Source organism: Acomys russatus, chromosome 5, assembly GCF_903995435.1.
Source record: "Acomys russatus chromosome 5, mAcoRus1.1, whole genome shotgun sequence".
NCBI classification, from domain to species: domain Eukaryota; kingdom Metazoa; phylum Chordata; class Mammalia; order Rodentia; family Muridae; genus Acomys; species Acomys russatus.
This window is the reverse complement of record NC_067141.1, coordinates 44,583,567-44,598,881: the sequence shown is the minus strand read 5'-3', so window position 1 is coordinate 44,598,881 and position 15,315 is coordinate 44,583,567. Positions and strand designations below refer to the sequence as shown.

At 44.2% G+C, this 15,315-nt stretch overlaps 1 protein-coding gene across 1 annotated transcript in view; it reads left to right on the top strand.

Moving 5' to 3' along the window:
* Pgm5 (phosphoglucomutase 5) overlaps positions 1-15,315 on the top strand; it is a 170,041-nt gene that overhangs the window by 110,985 nt on the left and 43,741 nt on the right. The window contains exon 8 of the mRNA XM_051146273.1: positions 12,400-12,535. Within this exon, the coding sequence (XP_051002230.1) occupies positions 12,400-12,535 (136 nt within the window). The remainder of the gene's footprint in view (positions 1-12,399; positions 12,536-15,315) is intronic.

Here is a 15,315-nt window from a genome sequence, read left to right as displayed (position 1 = left end):
GAATATGTTTTTCCAGAATCAATAGTTAATCCTAAGAAGAGACACAGAGAGATGGAAAGATTCAGAGAGGCTTCTAAAGTGCACTTTAGCTTCCCAAAACAGGCTTTTGCCAGTGTCCCTGGGGCATGGAACTGTGTACCAACCAAGAATGTACAATGCAGTGCCAAGAAAGCTTGGAAATAGGACTCTACCTCAGCTCAAGGATGCCAAGGCATTGCCCAGGGTTAGGTCCTAAGGAATGAGATCCATCCTGAATAGAAATGTCCCCACTGGCATCTGTGGTTCCCAGAGCATGCCAAAGTAGCAGACTGGTGGACAGATATGTGTATTCAGGCTTCTCTGTGTGAGAAGAGCCAGGTTCCAGGCAGTAGGAACCTGTGTTCATTGTGCTATCAAAGAAATTGGCTAAGAGAAGCCAAGCCATCTTTTGTTCTAGGACCAGGTGTCCACCCATGTTCTAGGAAGGATCTGGAAAGCTGCTTTACTGGGAGTTGGAGTATTTTGTACATACTCCGTCAAACAGAAGACTATTCATCTAAATGGCATTTGGGCTTCTTCCAATTTCAAAGGAATCTGGGCTTATTCCAAGCACAAAGAGAATGTACTAATATACTAAGATTGGGAATTTTTTTAAACCTAAAACTTGGGAGAAAAAAATTTTTTGTGTTGTTGAAAATGTTCCTCCATTTTCCATTATATAATAGCGTCATATTCCAAAAGGCCATGCTGTTTTCATAGCATCCGGATAGTCTTCACCCAAAGTCTGTCCCATTGCAGGCAAGGCTGAAGAACTGCCCTTTGTGTGGAAGGTTGCCAAGCTCGACCACCAGATTCTATAGTGTCACTTACATAGCAGCAAAGGCTATCATACCTGCCCAAAAGAAAACAAACGAACAACCACACACACACACATGCACACACACAAAATAACAATAATAACAAAACCCATGCAGCACAACATTGATTATTTCTAAGAAAGTATGCTATGTTGGACTTTCTAGAATCATAGCTTTGTTCATTGGTTTAAGTGAGTTGGGGCACTCCTAAGTCATTTATGCAGCCATCTCTTTCTGCAAATTTGGAGTTGGATAAAGATCTCTTGAGAATAACACACACCCAAATTGTCCCTCCAGATTTCCCCACTGTGAATTCTTGGGTACAGCATCATGTTCTTGAATTGACAGCTTTTATATCTCAGATTTTAGCATAACAAAAAGAGGCCAGTGGCAGAGCATTTTCTTGGTATATTCCAAGGAGTGGAATAGCTGGGTCTTGAGGAAGCCCTATTCCCAGTTTTCTGAGAAAGTGCCAGATAGATTTCCAAAGTGGCTGTACTAGTTTGCATTCCCACCAGCAATGAAGGAGTGTTCCTCCCTCTCCACATCCTCGCCAGCATGTGGTGTCAGTTGAATTTTTGATCTTAGCCATTCTGATGGGTGTAAGATGGAATCTCAGTGTCGTTTTGATTTGCATTTCTCTGATGACTAGCGAGGCTGAGCATTTCTTTAAGTGTTTCTCAGCCATTTGATATTCCTCTGTTGAGAATTCTCTGTTTAGTTCTGAGCCCCATTTCTCAATTGGGTTATTTGGTTTGGTGGTGTTTAATTTCTTGAGTTCTTTATATATTTTGGATATTAGACCTTTGTCAGATGAAGGGTTGGTGAAGTTCTTTTCCCAGTCTGTAGGCTGTCACTTTGTTCTGTTGACAGTGTCTCCTGCCTTACAGAAGCTTCTCAGCCTCATGAGGTCCCATTTATTAATTGTTGACCTTAAGGCCTGGGCTGTTGGTGTTCTGTTCAGGAAGCTGTCTCCTGTGCCAATGTGTTCCAGGCTCTTCCCCACTTTTTTCTCTAACTGATTTAATGTCTACCAACAGGGACATATGCTCAACCATGTTCATAGCTGCCTTATTCATAATAGCCAGAACATGGAAACAGCCTAAGTGCTTCTCAGTAGAAGAATGGATAAAGAAACTGTGGTACAGCTACACTATGGAATACTATTGAGCTATTAAAAACAAGGAATTCCCAAAATTTGTGGACAAATGGATTGAACTAGAAATGATCATAATGAGTGAGCTAACCCAGAAGCAAAAAGAGACAAATGGTATACACTCACTTATATCGAGACACTAGCCCAAGGAGCATGTTCCATGAAAGTCTTCACTTACCTGAAAAGTGGGTCAGAGGGGAGGACATCCTATTGGGACTTTAGGTGAGAGAAGCATGGGAGAATAGGGAAATAGAAGGATCCAGAGGGTCCTGGAAACCTACAAGAAGAACATTATGACAGGCAGAACTGGGTCCTAGGGTCCTGCTCAAACTATGGCACCCAAGGACAATATAGGCAGTAAACTTCGAACCCCTACCCAGACCTAGCCGATGGACAGGACATTCTCCACCGTTGAGTGGAAAGTAAGGTCTGACTTTCATACAAACTCTGGTGCCCCGTTTTTGACCACGTGCCCTTGATGGGGAGGCATGGTGGCACTCAGAGGAAGGATAACAGGTCACCAAGAAGAGACTTGATACCCTATGAGCATATACAGGGGGAGGAGGTCCCCCTTAGTCACAGACATAGGGGAGGGGAGTAGGGGGGAAGCAGGAGGGAGGGAGGAATGAGAGGATACAAGGGATGGGCTAACAATTTAGATGTAATATGAATAAATTAATAAAATATTTTAAAAAATAAAGCCCTCCCCCCAAAAGAGGCCAGTGGCTTCCTTGCCTTGCCATGAGTCTTCAATATCCTGCTGATTTCCTGAAGTCTGCTGATTTCTCTGTCATGTGGATATTGTAAATGCACTAGAGACAGGGTCCATCTCTCTCTTCCTCAGCCATCAGTCTTTGACATAACATAAGTCTCAAGTGAATGCTTATAAGACCCATAGAAGAGCAGAAAGATAGATGGAGGGAAAGAGGGAAGGCAAGGAGGGAGGAGTTTGACTTTGCTCTTTCTTCCTCTCATCAGTGCTTTTCTCACTCTTAAATGGATGTGTTTCTTAAGATCTGGAAATATGGGTATCCCAACATTGTTGGAGGGCTCACAGGAACAATTCAAATATATACAGGTAAACCATACAAATGTAGCCCAGTTATGAGTATGTAATAAAGAATGATAAAACACAATCATATGAAATTATAAAATAAAGTTTTAGTGAGTTTTTTTGGTCTTATCATTATCATCACAAATTCATAGCTAATAGAGCTCTTCCAGAAAGACCTCTCCTTCCAAAACCCATACTAGTGGTCAGATTTTAAAGTATTGGTAATTTTTACTGTTAACATGACCATTTCCCATGTAGCTGATGATGCTAACTTGTATGTGGCAGCTGATGCAAACTCAGATGTGGCTGTGCTTAACAGTGGGCTGGTTCTGGCTCTCGCGATGTTCCTGGTGCTACTAAATCACAGTGTCTTTGGGACAGTCATCCTGAGGTCTCTGTTTTGTGGCTTGCATCGTCGACTTATTCTTCAGTTACTTTGTGTAAGGAAATTTTAGTTCCCCCAGGAGTTTCACAGTGTGTTACACTCTCAGGTCATTCTCCTTTGCTTCTACTCTCGCTATGTCTGAGCTACACGCATTTTAACTCAAGACTGGCTTCACAGCAGCCCTGTGGCACAAATATTGAATAGGCTTAACTCTCCCATGTTTTGTCCAGCTGTTTGTATTTCTCCAATTCAAATGAAGCAAAGTTTATGTTTGTTCCCTTCAAAGGGGTCTTAACTTCATATTTGTCTATTTTCAGTCCTGCTCAGTCAGCAGGAGGAGGAGGCCGATGTATCTCTGAGTTTCAGATGATCGAGTACAGCGCTTTTTCTTCTCTGCAGCCAGGGCTTCTAAACTTGGCTGAATTGCAGAGTGGATGAGCGCTTGTGATGACAGCATTATCAGGGCTGGGAGACTAGTTTCTGGCAGGACTGTTAGAAATGGGCTGTGTGCAGTTCAGTCTAAGTTGGGCAGAGTGTAGAGGCATTGTGATTGACATCTCCAAGAGCCTCCTTGTAAAGTTGGAAAAATTGAAACTGCTTTCTGGGTTCTCTACAAGCCATCACCTGCTGTTTTGGAAACAAAACTCCCATTGGGAGTGAGAAGAATGCCTCCATCACGTGACCCCTCTCCATTGGCTTCTCGTGGGACCTGTTCCACTGACCACTCAGTTAACCCCGAATGGTGATGGAGCGTGGCAAAAAAGAGTGGTGTGTAAAGGGAACATAGGACTGGTGCCTTTGAGCTCACTTTCCAGTGCATTCTGGGACCTAGAGCCTGGGAGATCATGGCCATTGGTCATAGGCTTAGGACTTCCAATAGGACGAGCATAACTTTGCACAGTTTCTATTAAGGGACTTTAAAAGAAGGTGTCTTGTCCCTTGGGATTTAGAGGCAATCTCTAAATATTGTGCTTTGAGCCTTCGTAATGGGCTTTGGGAGATTATTAGCCACTAAGAGGCCTTTTGAGGAGGGGATGGGGTGACTGAGTGAAAGGCCTTCAGCCTGAAAGTCACTGGGGATGTTCCTGGTTTAGAGTGTGATTTGTTGGGAACAAGTTTTAGAGAGTTCTGTTGTTCTGGTGAGCCTTGGTGACACAGGAACAGTTTGGGGTATGTGTGTTGAGAGCTATTCTAGGGTTAAAGTGTTCCTGTGAGGGAAGTGTGTCCACTGGCTAGCCATGAAACGGCTAACATGCTCCATTCTCTGGCCTGGAGGGTCCACCAAATAGAAATGAGTTAATATTTTTGGTTGTGAGTCTAGCCTTTAACAGCTGAGCCATCACTCCAGGCCAGAGCGAGGTAATAAAATAGCGCTATTAAACATTACTTACGGAAGTCTCTGAAGCAGTAGACACAGCACCTTGTAACCCCTGTACTTTATTATCCACTCTGAAATGAGGCAGGGGGCATAATGGCCCCTGTTTTGTGGCTTAGGGAGGGTCAAGCCACTGGCTAAAGTTACCTTGATCAAGTGAGGGTTCAAACTCACTCTTGCGGGTTCCCCAGCACCTACTGCTGAAGTTTCAGTGATGCTAGTAAGTCAGTTCCCAAGGCTTGCTCCGCGCCCCCCTCCCCCCATGAAGATGGAATTGATTCTATATAACTCGTAGAATGGAGTCCTGCAAATGGCACAGCACCAGGATCTGGCAGAGCTGGCACCAATCTTGACACCCCTGCTGTGCAGCTCTACCGACTTGGAAAAACAGCTCTGCTTTTCCACACCTCCACACCTCCGTCTTCTCACTCATGAGATGGCTCTTTGCAGGCAGATGATCTGTGGAGTTCCTCCCATTGTGATAGGTTGGCTGTGGCCAGCCTCACTTTCAGGAAGGGGCCAGTGCTTCATGCTGTTACTCATTTATTCTCTCAGCAAACACTGCCCTCACAGCTTTTAGGAAACAAGCCAGGGATACAGGAAAGAGAAGTTTCAGACATTAGCCCTTCTCCTGTAAAGTTTGCAAGGCAGTACTTACACGGTCATCAGAAAGGCCAGATCATGTTTGAAATATCATTAGCAGCACTGGATGTTGCATATTGTTCATCTATTACTACAATCATGGGGCCCACAATGCAGAGGACATGAGGGGCGGTAGCTGACCTTACTCCAGACAGACTGAGCTTTGCTCTCCCACTGATGAGCATTTGTGCATTTCAGAATGCTTATTTTTAGCATTAAAAGGTGACTGGTTTTTTTTGTTTTTGATTTTAGTAAGCCTTCCTTTCCTACCAGATGCGAGAAAGTTGAATATAACTAGTTTGAGAAATAGACAAAATAAAATGTATTGCAATTCTTTCGCAGGTTCTGGAGTCTATCTAAAAGGGGTTTTGATCCCCAGGCTTTACTTCCTGGTCTTGTGTTTAAAGAAAATAAGTCCCTTTCTTGAGGAGAGGGCATGAACACAGAGAGAATTCCACCATAGTTGGATGAGAACTAGGAGCAAGCAGACCGAAGCTCCTGAGATGTGGAGTGTGAAAAGAAAGACTCGCAAGTCCATTCTCCAGATCGTTAGGTGGGCGGCCTCAGCTCCTACCTGCTTTCTTCCAGGGCTGCCATCACTGTGCTATGCCAGGACTCAGGAAGTCTATATAGGTTTTGGGAGCCAAGCTGTCTAGATTCAAATCCCTTTGTTTCTTAATAGCTGCGTGACCTCATGGATGGCTTGACTGTATCCTCTGTCTATAAGAAAGGGTTGTCAAATTGTAAATCTGAAGGAAGATGTGTGAAATAGCTGCGACTGGCACCTGGTGTCTTCCGGTTAGAAGGGGATTCACTCAGCCTAGAATTCTGCTGTCATCGTAGTGTGGTTTTTACATATATACTTGTATAGGTGTATATGCCACCTGTCATTTTGGGTTCCAGAGAGTGTGTGTACAGAGGCACATGCTGACTGTGCACATTTCCTGAAAATTACCCAGAACCTCCTTGAACAAATGGTCCTTTCTATTGGATGGACACTTCTCTGCTTTGCTAGGGTCTTAGATGGTTCTTAGGATATGAGGCTTCTCAAACCCAAACTGGGAGCATCCCGGCATGCATTGGTCACTCCAAAACTGGCCAAGCCCTCACTTTTCCAGATGCAAAGGACAAAAAGAAACCACAAGCCTGGAGTGTGAGTCACACCCATGACAAGGCCAGTGGCATCTCTTGTTGAACTAGAACACAGTAGCTAGTATCCTTGTCTCCTCTTGGAGCAGCAGGAGGAAAACATGGCCCTGTACCCCAGTGTGAGAGTGCAAATCCTTTCCTTCAGCAGCCTCTCCCCACCTGGCTGCCTGTGACACTCACCCAGGGAGCTCTTGGAAAGGATTCCCAATGGCTGGTGTGACTGGCCCTATGGGGACCTGAACATGGCCATTTTTAATGTTCTCTAGTGACTGTCACTTGCGATTAAGGTTTGAAAATGGCTAGTCTGTGCTGGAGTTCAGTTACAGTCTTGACAGCCATGCTGTGTCAGGGGCAAGTGCAGCATGCCCTGGATTTCCAAACTGACTAAGATTTTAATCATAATATAATATAATAAATATAATATAATATAACATAATAAATATTATAATCCTAAGAGTCAGGATTCCTGAGATGTAGTGCTGATTTGACTCAGTAGCAATGTACACGCGATACTTTATTGGTTTACCTGTTTGAGGTAATTCCTTCTGCTTTTCCTTCATTTCTTTCCCCTCTATTTTCCTCCCTGGTGAGTACAGTATGTGTATTGGCAAATTGCTGATTGTTGGGGCATGGTCTGATGTATTTTGATGTTAATTACTGTTTGCTGTCTGACCCAACTTTTGCTTAATAAAAATCCATCCCACCTGGTCAGGGCAAAGGAGATAGGTGGGGTTAGGAGAGAGAGGGATCCTGGGAAAAGGAAAGACTGACAAGAGGAAAAAGAGAAAGACCTGAAGGGAAGAGAGGAAGGCCGCCATGGGTCAGATGGAGGAGAAGCACATGGCTGGTGTGGATGGAGAATCCGGCCCAGATGAAGAACATTAGCAAGTATTTGGGATTATGGATGGGAGGCAGCTTGATAGAAGTTATTGGAAACAGATGACATGGGATTGAGGCAGGAATCTCATGCCTGTCCCATTATGGGAGGTAGTTTAGAGGATTGATATCTGCCCTGCCCCAGGTTAACTACGGTTATTTTAAAATATAACAAGTCTCTGTGTCTTAATTGATCGCTAGCTGGGCCAACAGATAATGCGTGTAATTTTTAAAACAATAGCTGACCGTAAGGAACTTTTTTTGTGGTGATGATTGTGTGTGCACGTATAATGTGGGAGGGGGCATGTGTGTGGAGGTCAAAGAACAGCTTTGGGATTTGGTTCTTCCCTTCCACTGTGGGTCCTGGGGATCGCGTGTAGGCGAGCAGGCTTGTGTGGTGCTGCCTTTACCCACTGAGAGGATTGTGTGTAGGTGAGCAAGCTTGTGTGGCGCTGCCTTTACCCACCCAGAGGTCACAACAGGCCCAATGAATGTGGCTTGAAAGTTTGAAACTTTTCCAGGTTGGATTTGAGTGGAGAAGGATCAGTGCTATTTCTGACAAGAAAATAGATCTCTTTTTTTGTTCTGCTTTTTGCTGGAGTCTGGCAGGGAGGAGCTGGGCCTCTTGAAGGCTGGTGGGCTCTGCTATGATGGCTGTGGGGCACACTGGGCAGATGGAGGTGCGGGGGGGTTAGGGCTCACTGCCTCTGATGGAAGAAGGAAAACTGTATGGAACTTCTCAGACTTGAAGTCAGGGCTAAATTCTCCTTATCTTGTCCCAAACAAATGGCAGGCCTTGGCTGTAGCACCAGCCAGAAGCTAGAGAAATCAAACTTCAAACATTGTCCTGGTTACTCAGTGCCCCAGGGTTAAGCCCTCCAGCCATGCGAAGGCAGTGAGTGCCCCAGAGTGAAAGAGGCCCACCTTCAAAAGGCCGTGTCCCGGCCGACTCCAACCACGCAACATTATGGAACATACCTGTTTCACGTCTAAATTTCTATGCATCACTGACAAATTTAAAGTTTAAAAATTTGAAAATAATACATACATGTTTATTGTAGAAGTAAAACAAGAGGCAGAGAAGAAAAGCAACCAGTCCCAACGTTCTGGAAATATATAAGGGTTGTTAGCAGTTCTCTTGTCCACCTCTGCCCCAACATATGTCCATGTGTTTGCCACAAGAATATACTCATTATTATTTTCATTAAAATAATTTTTCCATTTATTAAAATTTCATGAGCATCACTCTATGTCCCCGAAGACTTTTGCTTAATATTTTGTTTATACAAGAGGTTTTTTTTTTTTTTTTTTTTTTTGGCTGTTTCACAATTACTCTGTTGTTCAACAATGAATATTTATTTTCCTAATTTTTTCCCTATAGGTTATTTCTATGAGTGTGTATCTATAAGAGTAAAGGCTAAGAAAGAGGACAGCAGAGTCCAAAGGCTACTGGACGTTAAGGCTTTTGGTCATTATTGTCAATCTACTGGACAAGACTGCCCTTGTCTACATTGGTGCTTTGTCATTGCTGGGACAGTTCCTTTTCGAGCCAGCTTTGGCTGGTGTGACAGCCTCCAAATGCTGCCTGGCTCCACTGGCTTCTCTTTGACTGCAGTGAGACTGAACATTTGTTCAGATGCTTTCTGGCTATTATTATTTTCCGCTTGACAGTTGCTGGTTTGGGATGTGGCTTATGGTTCACTGGCCTCAAAAGAAAAGTGCTTTGCAACTGATGATCTGGGGCCAATGGGTAGGGGTCTCCCCTTTTCTGAGAAATAGGAGAGGGGGGATGGGGGAAGAGAGAAGGATGGTGGGGCTGGGAGGAGAGGAGGAAGAGGGCTGTGACCAGGATATAAAGTGAATAAATAAATAAATAATAAAAAATGTGTGTGTGTGAACATTTCCCCTTGTTTATAGTAGGCTTGTAGAAAACTGCCTGCTTCTTTGTGTATTCATATTCCTTACACAACTTACCTGACACTGATAGGGCACTGGGGTCCACTTGCCTTACAGATGTGCTAAGGGACTCCATCCCCACTGAGCACTGCCATTATCCAATGGAAACATCTGAGTAATCACAGCATCATTTCTTGTCTCTCAATTCCTCAACGAACTAGAGAGCACAGCTAACTTCACTTGATCACTGGCCCCTTATGATTCTTGGCAACTGTTGGCCCTGTTGGCAAAGATGTCCAGGCCAGCTCACAATTTATTATGCGTTATCTGCAGATGACCAGGGTGGGTTTATCCATCTAAAAGAACTCTGTGTCTCTGTGCCACTAAATTCTGACATCTTATCTTAAGGACTTAATAGCATCTAATGGTTCTATCTCTGGTAATGTGATCCAGCTGGAGATCCAAGGTATGCAAAGCCCTTGTTTTAGACAAAAGGGTATTTTTCTCCAGGCAGTAAGTAAAAGTGACTTCTCCCCTCACCCCCCCCCCCCCCCACTGCAGCTATAAAAGGACAAGAGGGTTTGAGATGATTGCACTGGGCAGGGTTTCCTAGCCTTGTTGTTTTGGCAGCTGGCCATATTGCTAAGCCTGAGTCTTCCAAAGTAGTTCTTCTTCTTCTTCTTTTTTCTTCCTTCTTCTTTGTAGCAGGATGAAGAACTCACTGGCTGAGAAGTGTCTCTTTATGGTGTGTTGATTAATATCCAGAGTCTTCTTAACCCTGAGCCAGCCACAGTGGGATAGCCAACAGTGTCACTGGCAGATTGTTGATCAGTGCGTTTTAAGAACTAAAGACTAAAAATGTGACTCTTTTTCCTATTGACTTAAATTACTTTGCTGCCCTCTCTGGCCACATTTTTCAGTGCTGTAGGCAGAGCAACAAAAGGTCAACAGTCTGCTCTTTCAACTTTAGTCTTCACAGATGATTATTAACTCAACTAAGGAACCATTTGGCCCCATTTTAAGGTCTTAAGAGTTCTGTGGCATGGGTCTGTTTTGTTGATTTTCTGTGTCTGTTTCACAATCACCTTAAAATCAAGAGTGAAGCTGGGACTAGTAGCACATGCCTTTAATTCCAGCACTTGGGTGGCAGAGGCAGGTGGATCTCTGTGAGCTCAGGGCACCTAGTCTACAAGACAAGTCCTGGGCCAGCCAGAGCTACACAGAGAAACCTGTCTTAAAACAAAAACAAAAACAAAAACAAACCAAAAAAAAAAAAAAAAAAACCCAACACCACAAATAAATGAATCTTTAAAAAATTAAGAAAAAAAATTAAGAGTGAGCTTGTCCATTATCACTGCCTGGTTGCAGTAAGAGATGGTCCGTTTCTGGTCTCAGTCTCAGTTCACTTTTTTTGTTCTAAACTATTTATTTTTATTTTATGTGTATTAGTGGTTTTGCCTGTGTGTATGTCTGTGTAATGGTGTCAGATCCCCTGAACATAGAGTTACAGGCAGTTCTGAGCTGCTATGTGAGCGTTGGGAATTGAACTCAGGTCCTCTGGAAGAGCACCCAGTGTTCTTGACCCCTGAGCCATCTCTATAGCCTCCCCAACCCCCTAGTCTCAGTTATTAAGGTGTTGCTACCACTAGAGTCAGAAGGAGGAGGAGGAGAAGGAGGAGGAGGAGGAGAAAAAGGAAAAAGGAAAAGGAGGAGGAGGAGGAGGAAGAAGAAGAAGAGAAGGAGGAGGAGAAGCAAAAGCAGCAGCAGCAGAAGAAGAAGAAGAAGAAGAAGAGGAAAAAGAGAGGCTCATGTTAATAACAGACTAATTTGTTTTAAAGCAAGCACTGAGGAATCAGCATTGTAGGCACCTTATGAGCATTACCCTCAGCCACAACCACTGTGGCATCTCAGTTACTTCCAAATACTTAATATATATGGGTATTTAGTTGATAATCCCAGAAGAAGCCATAGTGTAGATAAAGGCTATTATTGCTGTTGTATTATAGACAAGTATAGCAAACAGAAGTAGCTAAGGCAGGACCTGAACATGCAAAATTGGTCTTTAGGATGTGCCTCCTGTCACTGCCTTTTAAAAGACATGGCCTTGCTGTGTTACCCAGGCTGACTTTAAGCTTTCAATGCTGCCTCAGTTGACTGAGTTTCAGGGTATACAGACATGCACCACTCTCCTACTGTCTAAACAGGATTTTCAGATTGGTGATGCCTCGTATTACAGATGTGCATCTGAGGCCCGGAAGGAGTAGTAACTTCAAAATGACGGTCCACACCTGGCAGGCAGCAGAGGTTTGTTGGGATCCTCATTCCAAAGCCTTCCTCATGTTTTTCTCACACTGTAACATGTTCCTTTCAATTCAGGGCTTTGTCCACTTCAGAGAAAGCATGTGCCTGGCCAGGAGGCAGATGCTCAGTGCCTCTGCAGCACAAGCTCGCGGGTCCATGTGGTGCAGTGGGCTCCCCATTTAGGCGGCATGAGTTATTGTATGAGGGCCACAATGAGAACTGGGTCTCTTTTCAGCCTTTCAGTCACTCCGGCCTCCGGGACTTTGGGTTTGCTGTGCTGTGGTTTGGATGCCTTCTACTCTACATGTCTGTGTGTGTTTCATCGCCCTGATGTCTCTCAGTCTCAGGTGTGATCAGCTGATTGAGCCTGACCTTCACAACTGCATGTAGGCTCTAGGGTTGCCATAATGGTTCAGCACAAGCTGGCTGGTTTGATCGGTGGAAATGCACTCTCTGGGTCACAGATACCAGGTATCCAATGCGAAGGTGCTGTCAGGGCTGTGCTTCCAGTGAGAACTGCGCTGCAGAGTCCCTTTCTGCTTCTTCACTTTCAAATGCATCTGTGTACTTCTCAGCAGTATAAGCCAGCCTGGGGCGCCGCGTCTATGCAGCCTGGGGCTCTGTTTCTCCCTTCCCATGTCTTTGGTTTTAAGAACACCATTATTGGAATTAAGTCCCTTTGCGTTCACCAAGATAGAACCCTCAACAGAATCTCTCTTTTTGCCTTAGGCTCTGATCACCTCCGGGAGAAAGATGGCCTCTGGGCTGTCTTGGTCTGGCTGTCCATTATTGCTGCCCGGAAACAGAGCGTGGAGGAAATTGTTAGAGATCATTGGGCCAAATATGGCCGCCACTACTACTGCAGGTGAGAAGGGTTAGGGTGTCTGCATGTGTCTTGAGAACTTCTGTTAGAGATGGTCTCGAAAACTGATGGGCTAGAATTCAAGAGGAGGGCTGTGGCCGTACCTTTGGGAGTAGTATCAAGGGCTACTAAAGTGAAAGGGCAGATTTTACTTGCCCTGGTGACATCTCTCCCTAATCTTTTCACAGAAGGCAAAGAGAGTTGTCATGCCAAGAGGGTATCAAAACGCAGAGCTTTAAGAAATCCCCTGTGATCCACGGGAGCTCTGAGTCCTGTAGACAAAATAGACACATTTCTTGTTTGTTCCACATCCATCTTTTTAAGGCGTGACCACACACAGAAGTCCACAGTTTGGTGCTTTTGGAGTCGTCTCCCAAGATGGGTCTACTCTCCATACTAATAGCCAAAAGGATTCTGACCCTTTGTATGGCCCACGTGGCTCAGCAACCCCTGATTTTCACTAGAGGTTTAACCTCATGAGAAGACACACAGAGAAGAGGGATAGTACCTCTGATGGAGCAAATGAAAGAATAGTGGGCCAGAACTCAGGATAGCTGGTCTACTCATTTCCTGTTGTTGAAGTATCAAAGAGTAAGAACATTCTAAGGTTATGCTACCTGGGTGTGTGTCCGTTGTGTGTGTACCTAGTATCATGCCATGCTTAGGGGACTGGGTGGCAGAAAAATTGGTGACTATGGGCAACTATGTGTGGGAAAAGGGGACATTCAGGTAGCTTCGGACTCTGTGTCAAGGACAGAGATTGTGACTCATGCTGCTCTGTTTGTGTGTAACTATCAGCTTTGGGTGCTCAGTTGAGTTTCAAGGGCTCAAGGGGCAAAGAACTTTAGACTTTTCCCTTATATGGTGATTGTTTCTTCTTTTGAGAAGCCATTTACTTCGATAAATACCAGAGAATAAGAAGGACCGTGGTGGTGCTTATTAAACTTTAAAGGACTGCAATGTTCTGGGAAATACAGACAGCAGCCATCATAATAGCTTTGATCCCTGGTTAGTTAAAAAGACTAGGGATGTGACAATAAATAAACCAGCACATTATTTATTAAGTCATAAAACAGAAATTTCTAAGGTAGGACCTTGTCTTGGTTTTCAGTGTTTCTAACATGGGCCACACACCCCTGATTCTTGGGGAATTTCATTTATAGATTTGTTTAATTTATATTCAAAGACTAATACGCTTGTGAAAGTCTTCTGCCGTATGAAGATCTTATAAAGATTCCAATCTGATAAAAAAAAAAATATATATTGTGCTTGCTGGCTAGCTGAGGGATTACTCTAAGTCAGAGATGTTCTCTCTATAATTTGTGGGATGTCTATCTAGGTTCCTGCCAATGTTTTGAAGAAATGGTGTAATGATAAGTATATTTATAATATACTTCATGTTTTGTGGCCAGGAACTTGTAATGCTAATTGCTCTCTTCATAACAACACCATATTAGAGAACGCTGTGCAATGGAGATTTAATTTCTTGCAGGATGTTGAACTGTATTTCAAATTTCTGTCTAAAGAGGTCACACAGATTCAGAAGGGAGTAGGGAGCAGGTACAGCGGAAGACACATATCTCCTGCCACCCCCAGGAAACAGCAAGTCAGGTGGGGGGGGGAGGGATCTGGAAAGAAGTGATTTTTTTCGGCTGACAATTTTCTTGGCAGGGAGGAAATCGTAGAACAATTTCAGGGTCACTAATACTGGGACTAAAGTTGAGGCTGAGAAGAGTCTCCGAATGTTCTTTGTCTGGGTAAACCCGAGAAGCAGTTCTCTACTTAAAGAGTTTGTACTCCTTGAAGATGTGGTGCTGGCTGTGGTGACCGGAGGGGCCATCAGGCTGGAGGAAAGAATGGGAGGAGAAGAAGGAGAGCAGAGGGTGGCTTCAGGAATCCCTTGTATATGAACATGACTACTAGGAAGGCCATGTGCTTGGACATGATCTCGGCCTTAGACTCAACGTGGTCTTCCTCATTGGCAAATGTTCTTTTTTTTTTTTTTTTTTTAATTATTGATTTATCATATACACACATATGTACACCAGAAGAGGGCATCAGATCTTATTACAGATGGTTGTGAGCCACTGTGTAGTTGCTGGGAATTGAACTCAGGACCTTTGGAAGGGCAGGCAGTGCTCTTAACCTCTGAGCCATCTCTCCAGCCCTTGGCAAATGTTCTTAAGTTTTGAGCTTTTGGCTTGAACTCTCTCCTGTCTTGTTCATCTTCCTGCCTCTTTCTGGTTACCTTGCTTGCTTGCTTGCTTGATTGCTTCATTCATTCATTCATTCATTCATTAGAATCTTACTCTGGAGGCAGGCTGGCCTTGAACTCATATTTAATTCTCTTGCCTGAGCCTCTTGAGTACTGGAAATACAAGTAGGTACTTCCATGCCCGGCCCTAAGATGGGTCTTTCCCTCCTACAGTGGCTTTCTCCAATGAGAATCCTATGTCTGAACACAACTACTGACAGTGATAGGGTTTTCCTGTTGCTGTTTCTGAAGAAAGACCTGGAGTAGGAGGAAGAAAAGGATGTGCCAGCTGAGATATTGTTTCATGCTCCCAATTTTGGCAAGTGTTCTGATGTTCAATGAATGTCTTTCAAACCCTCAAGTTGATAAAAGTAGTGGAAACTATTGAGGGCTTCCATCTTTCGCCTCACTCTGAGCATTCTCTATGTGGCAAGAGGCCCAGATATGAAGGCCTAGTGAAGTCACTCGGGCTCAGTTGCCCCTCCTCTGGCTCCATTTGCAAATAGCCATCCCCGCCGTGGTATGCCAG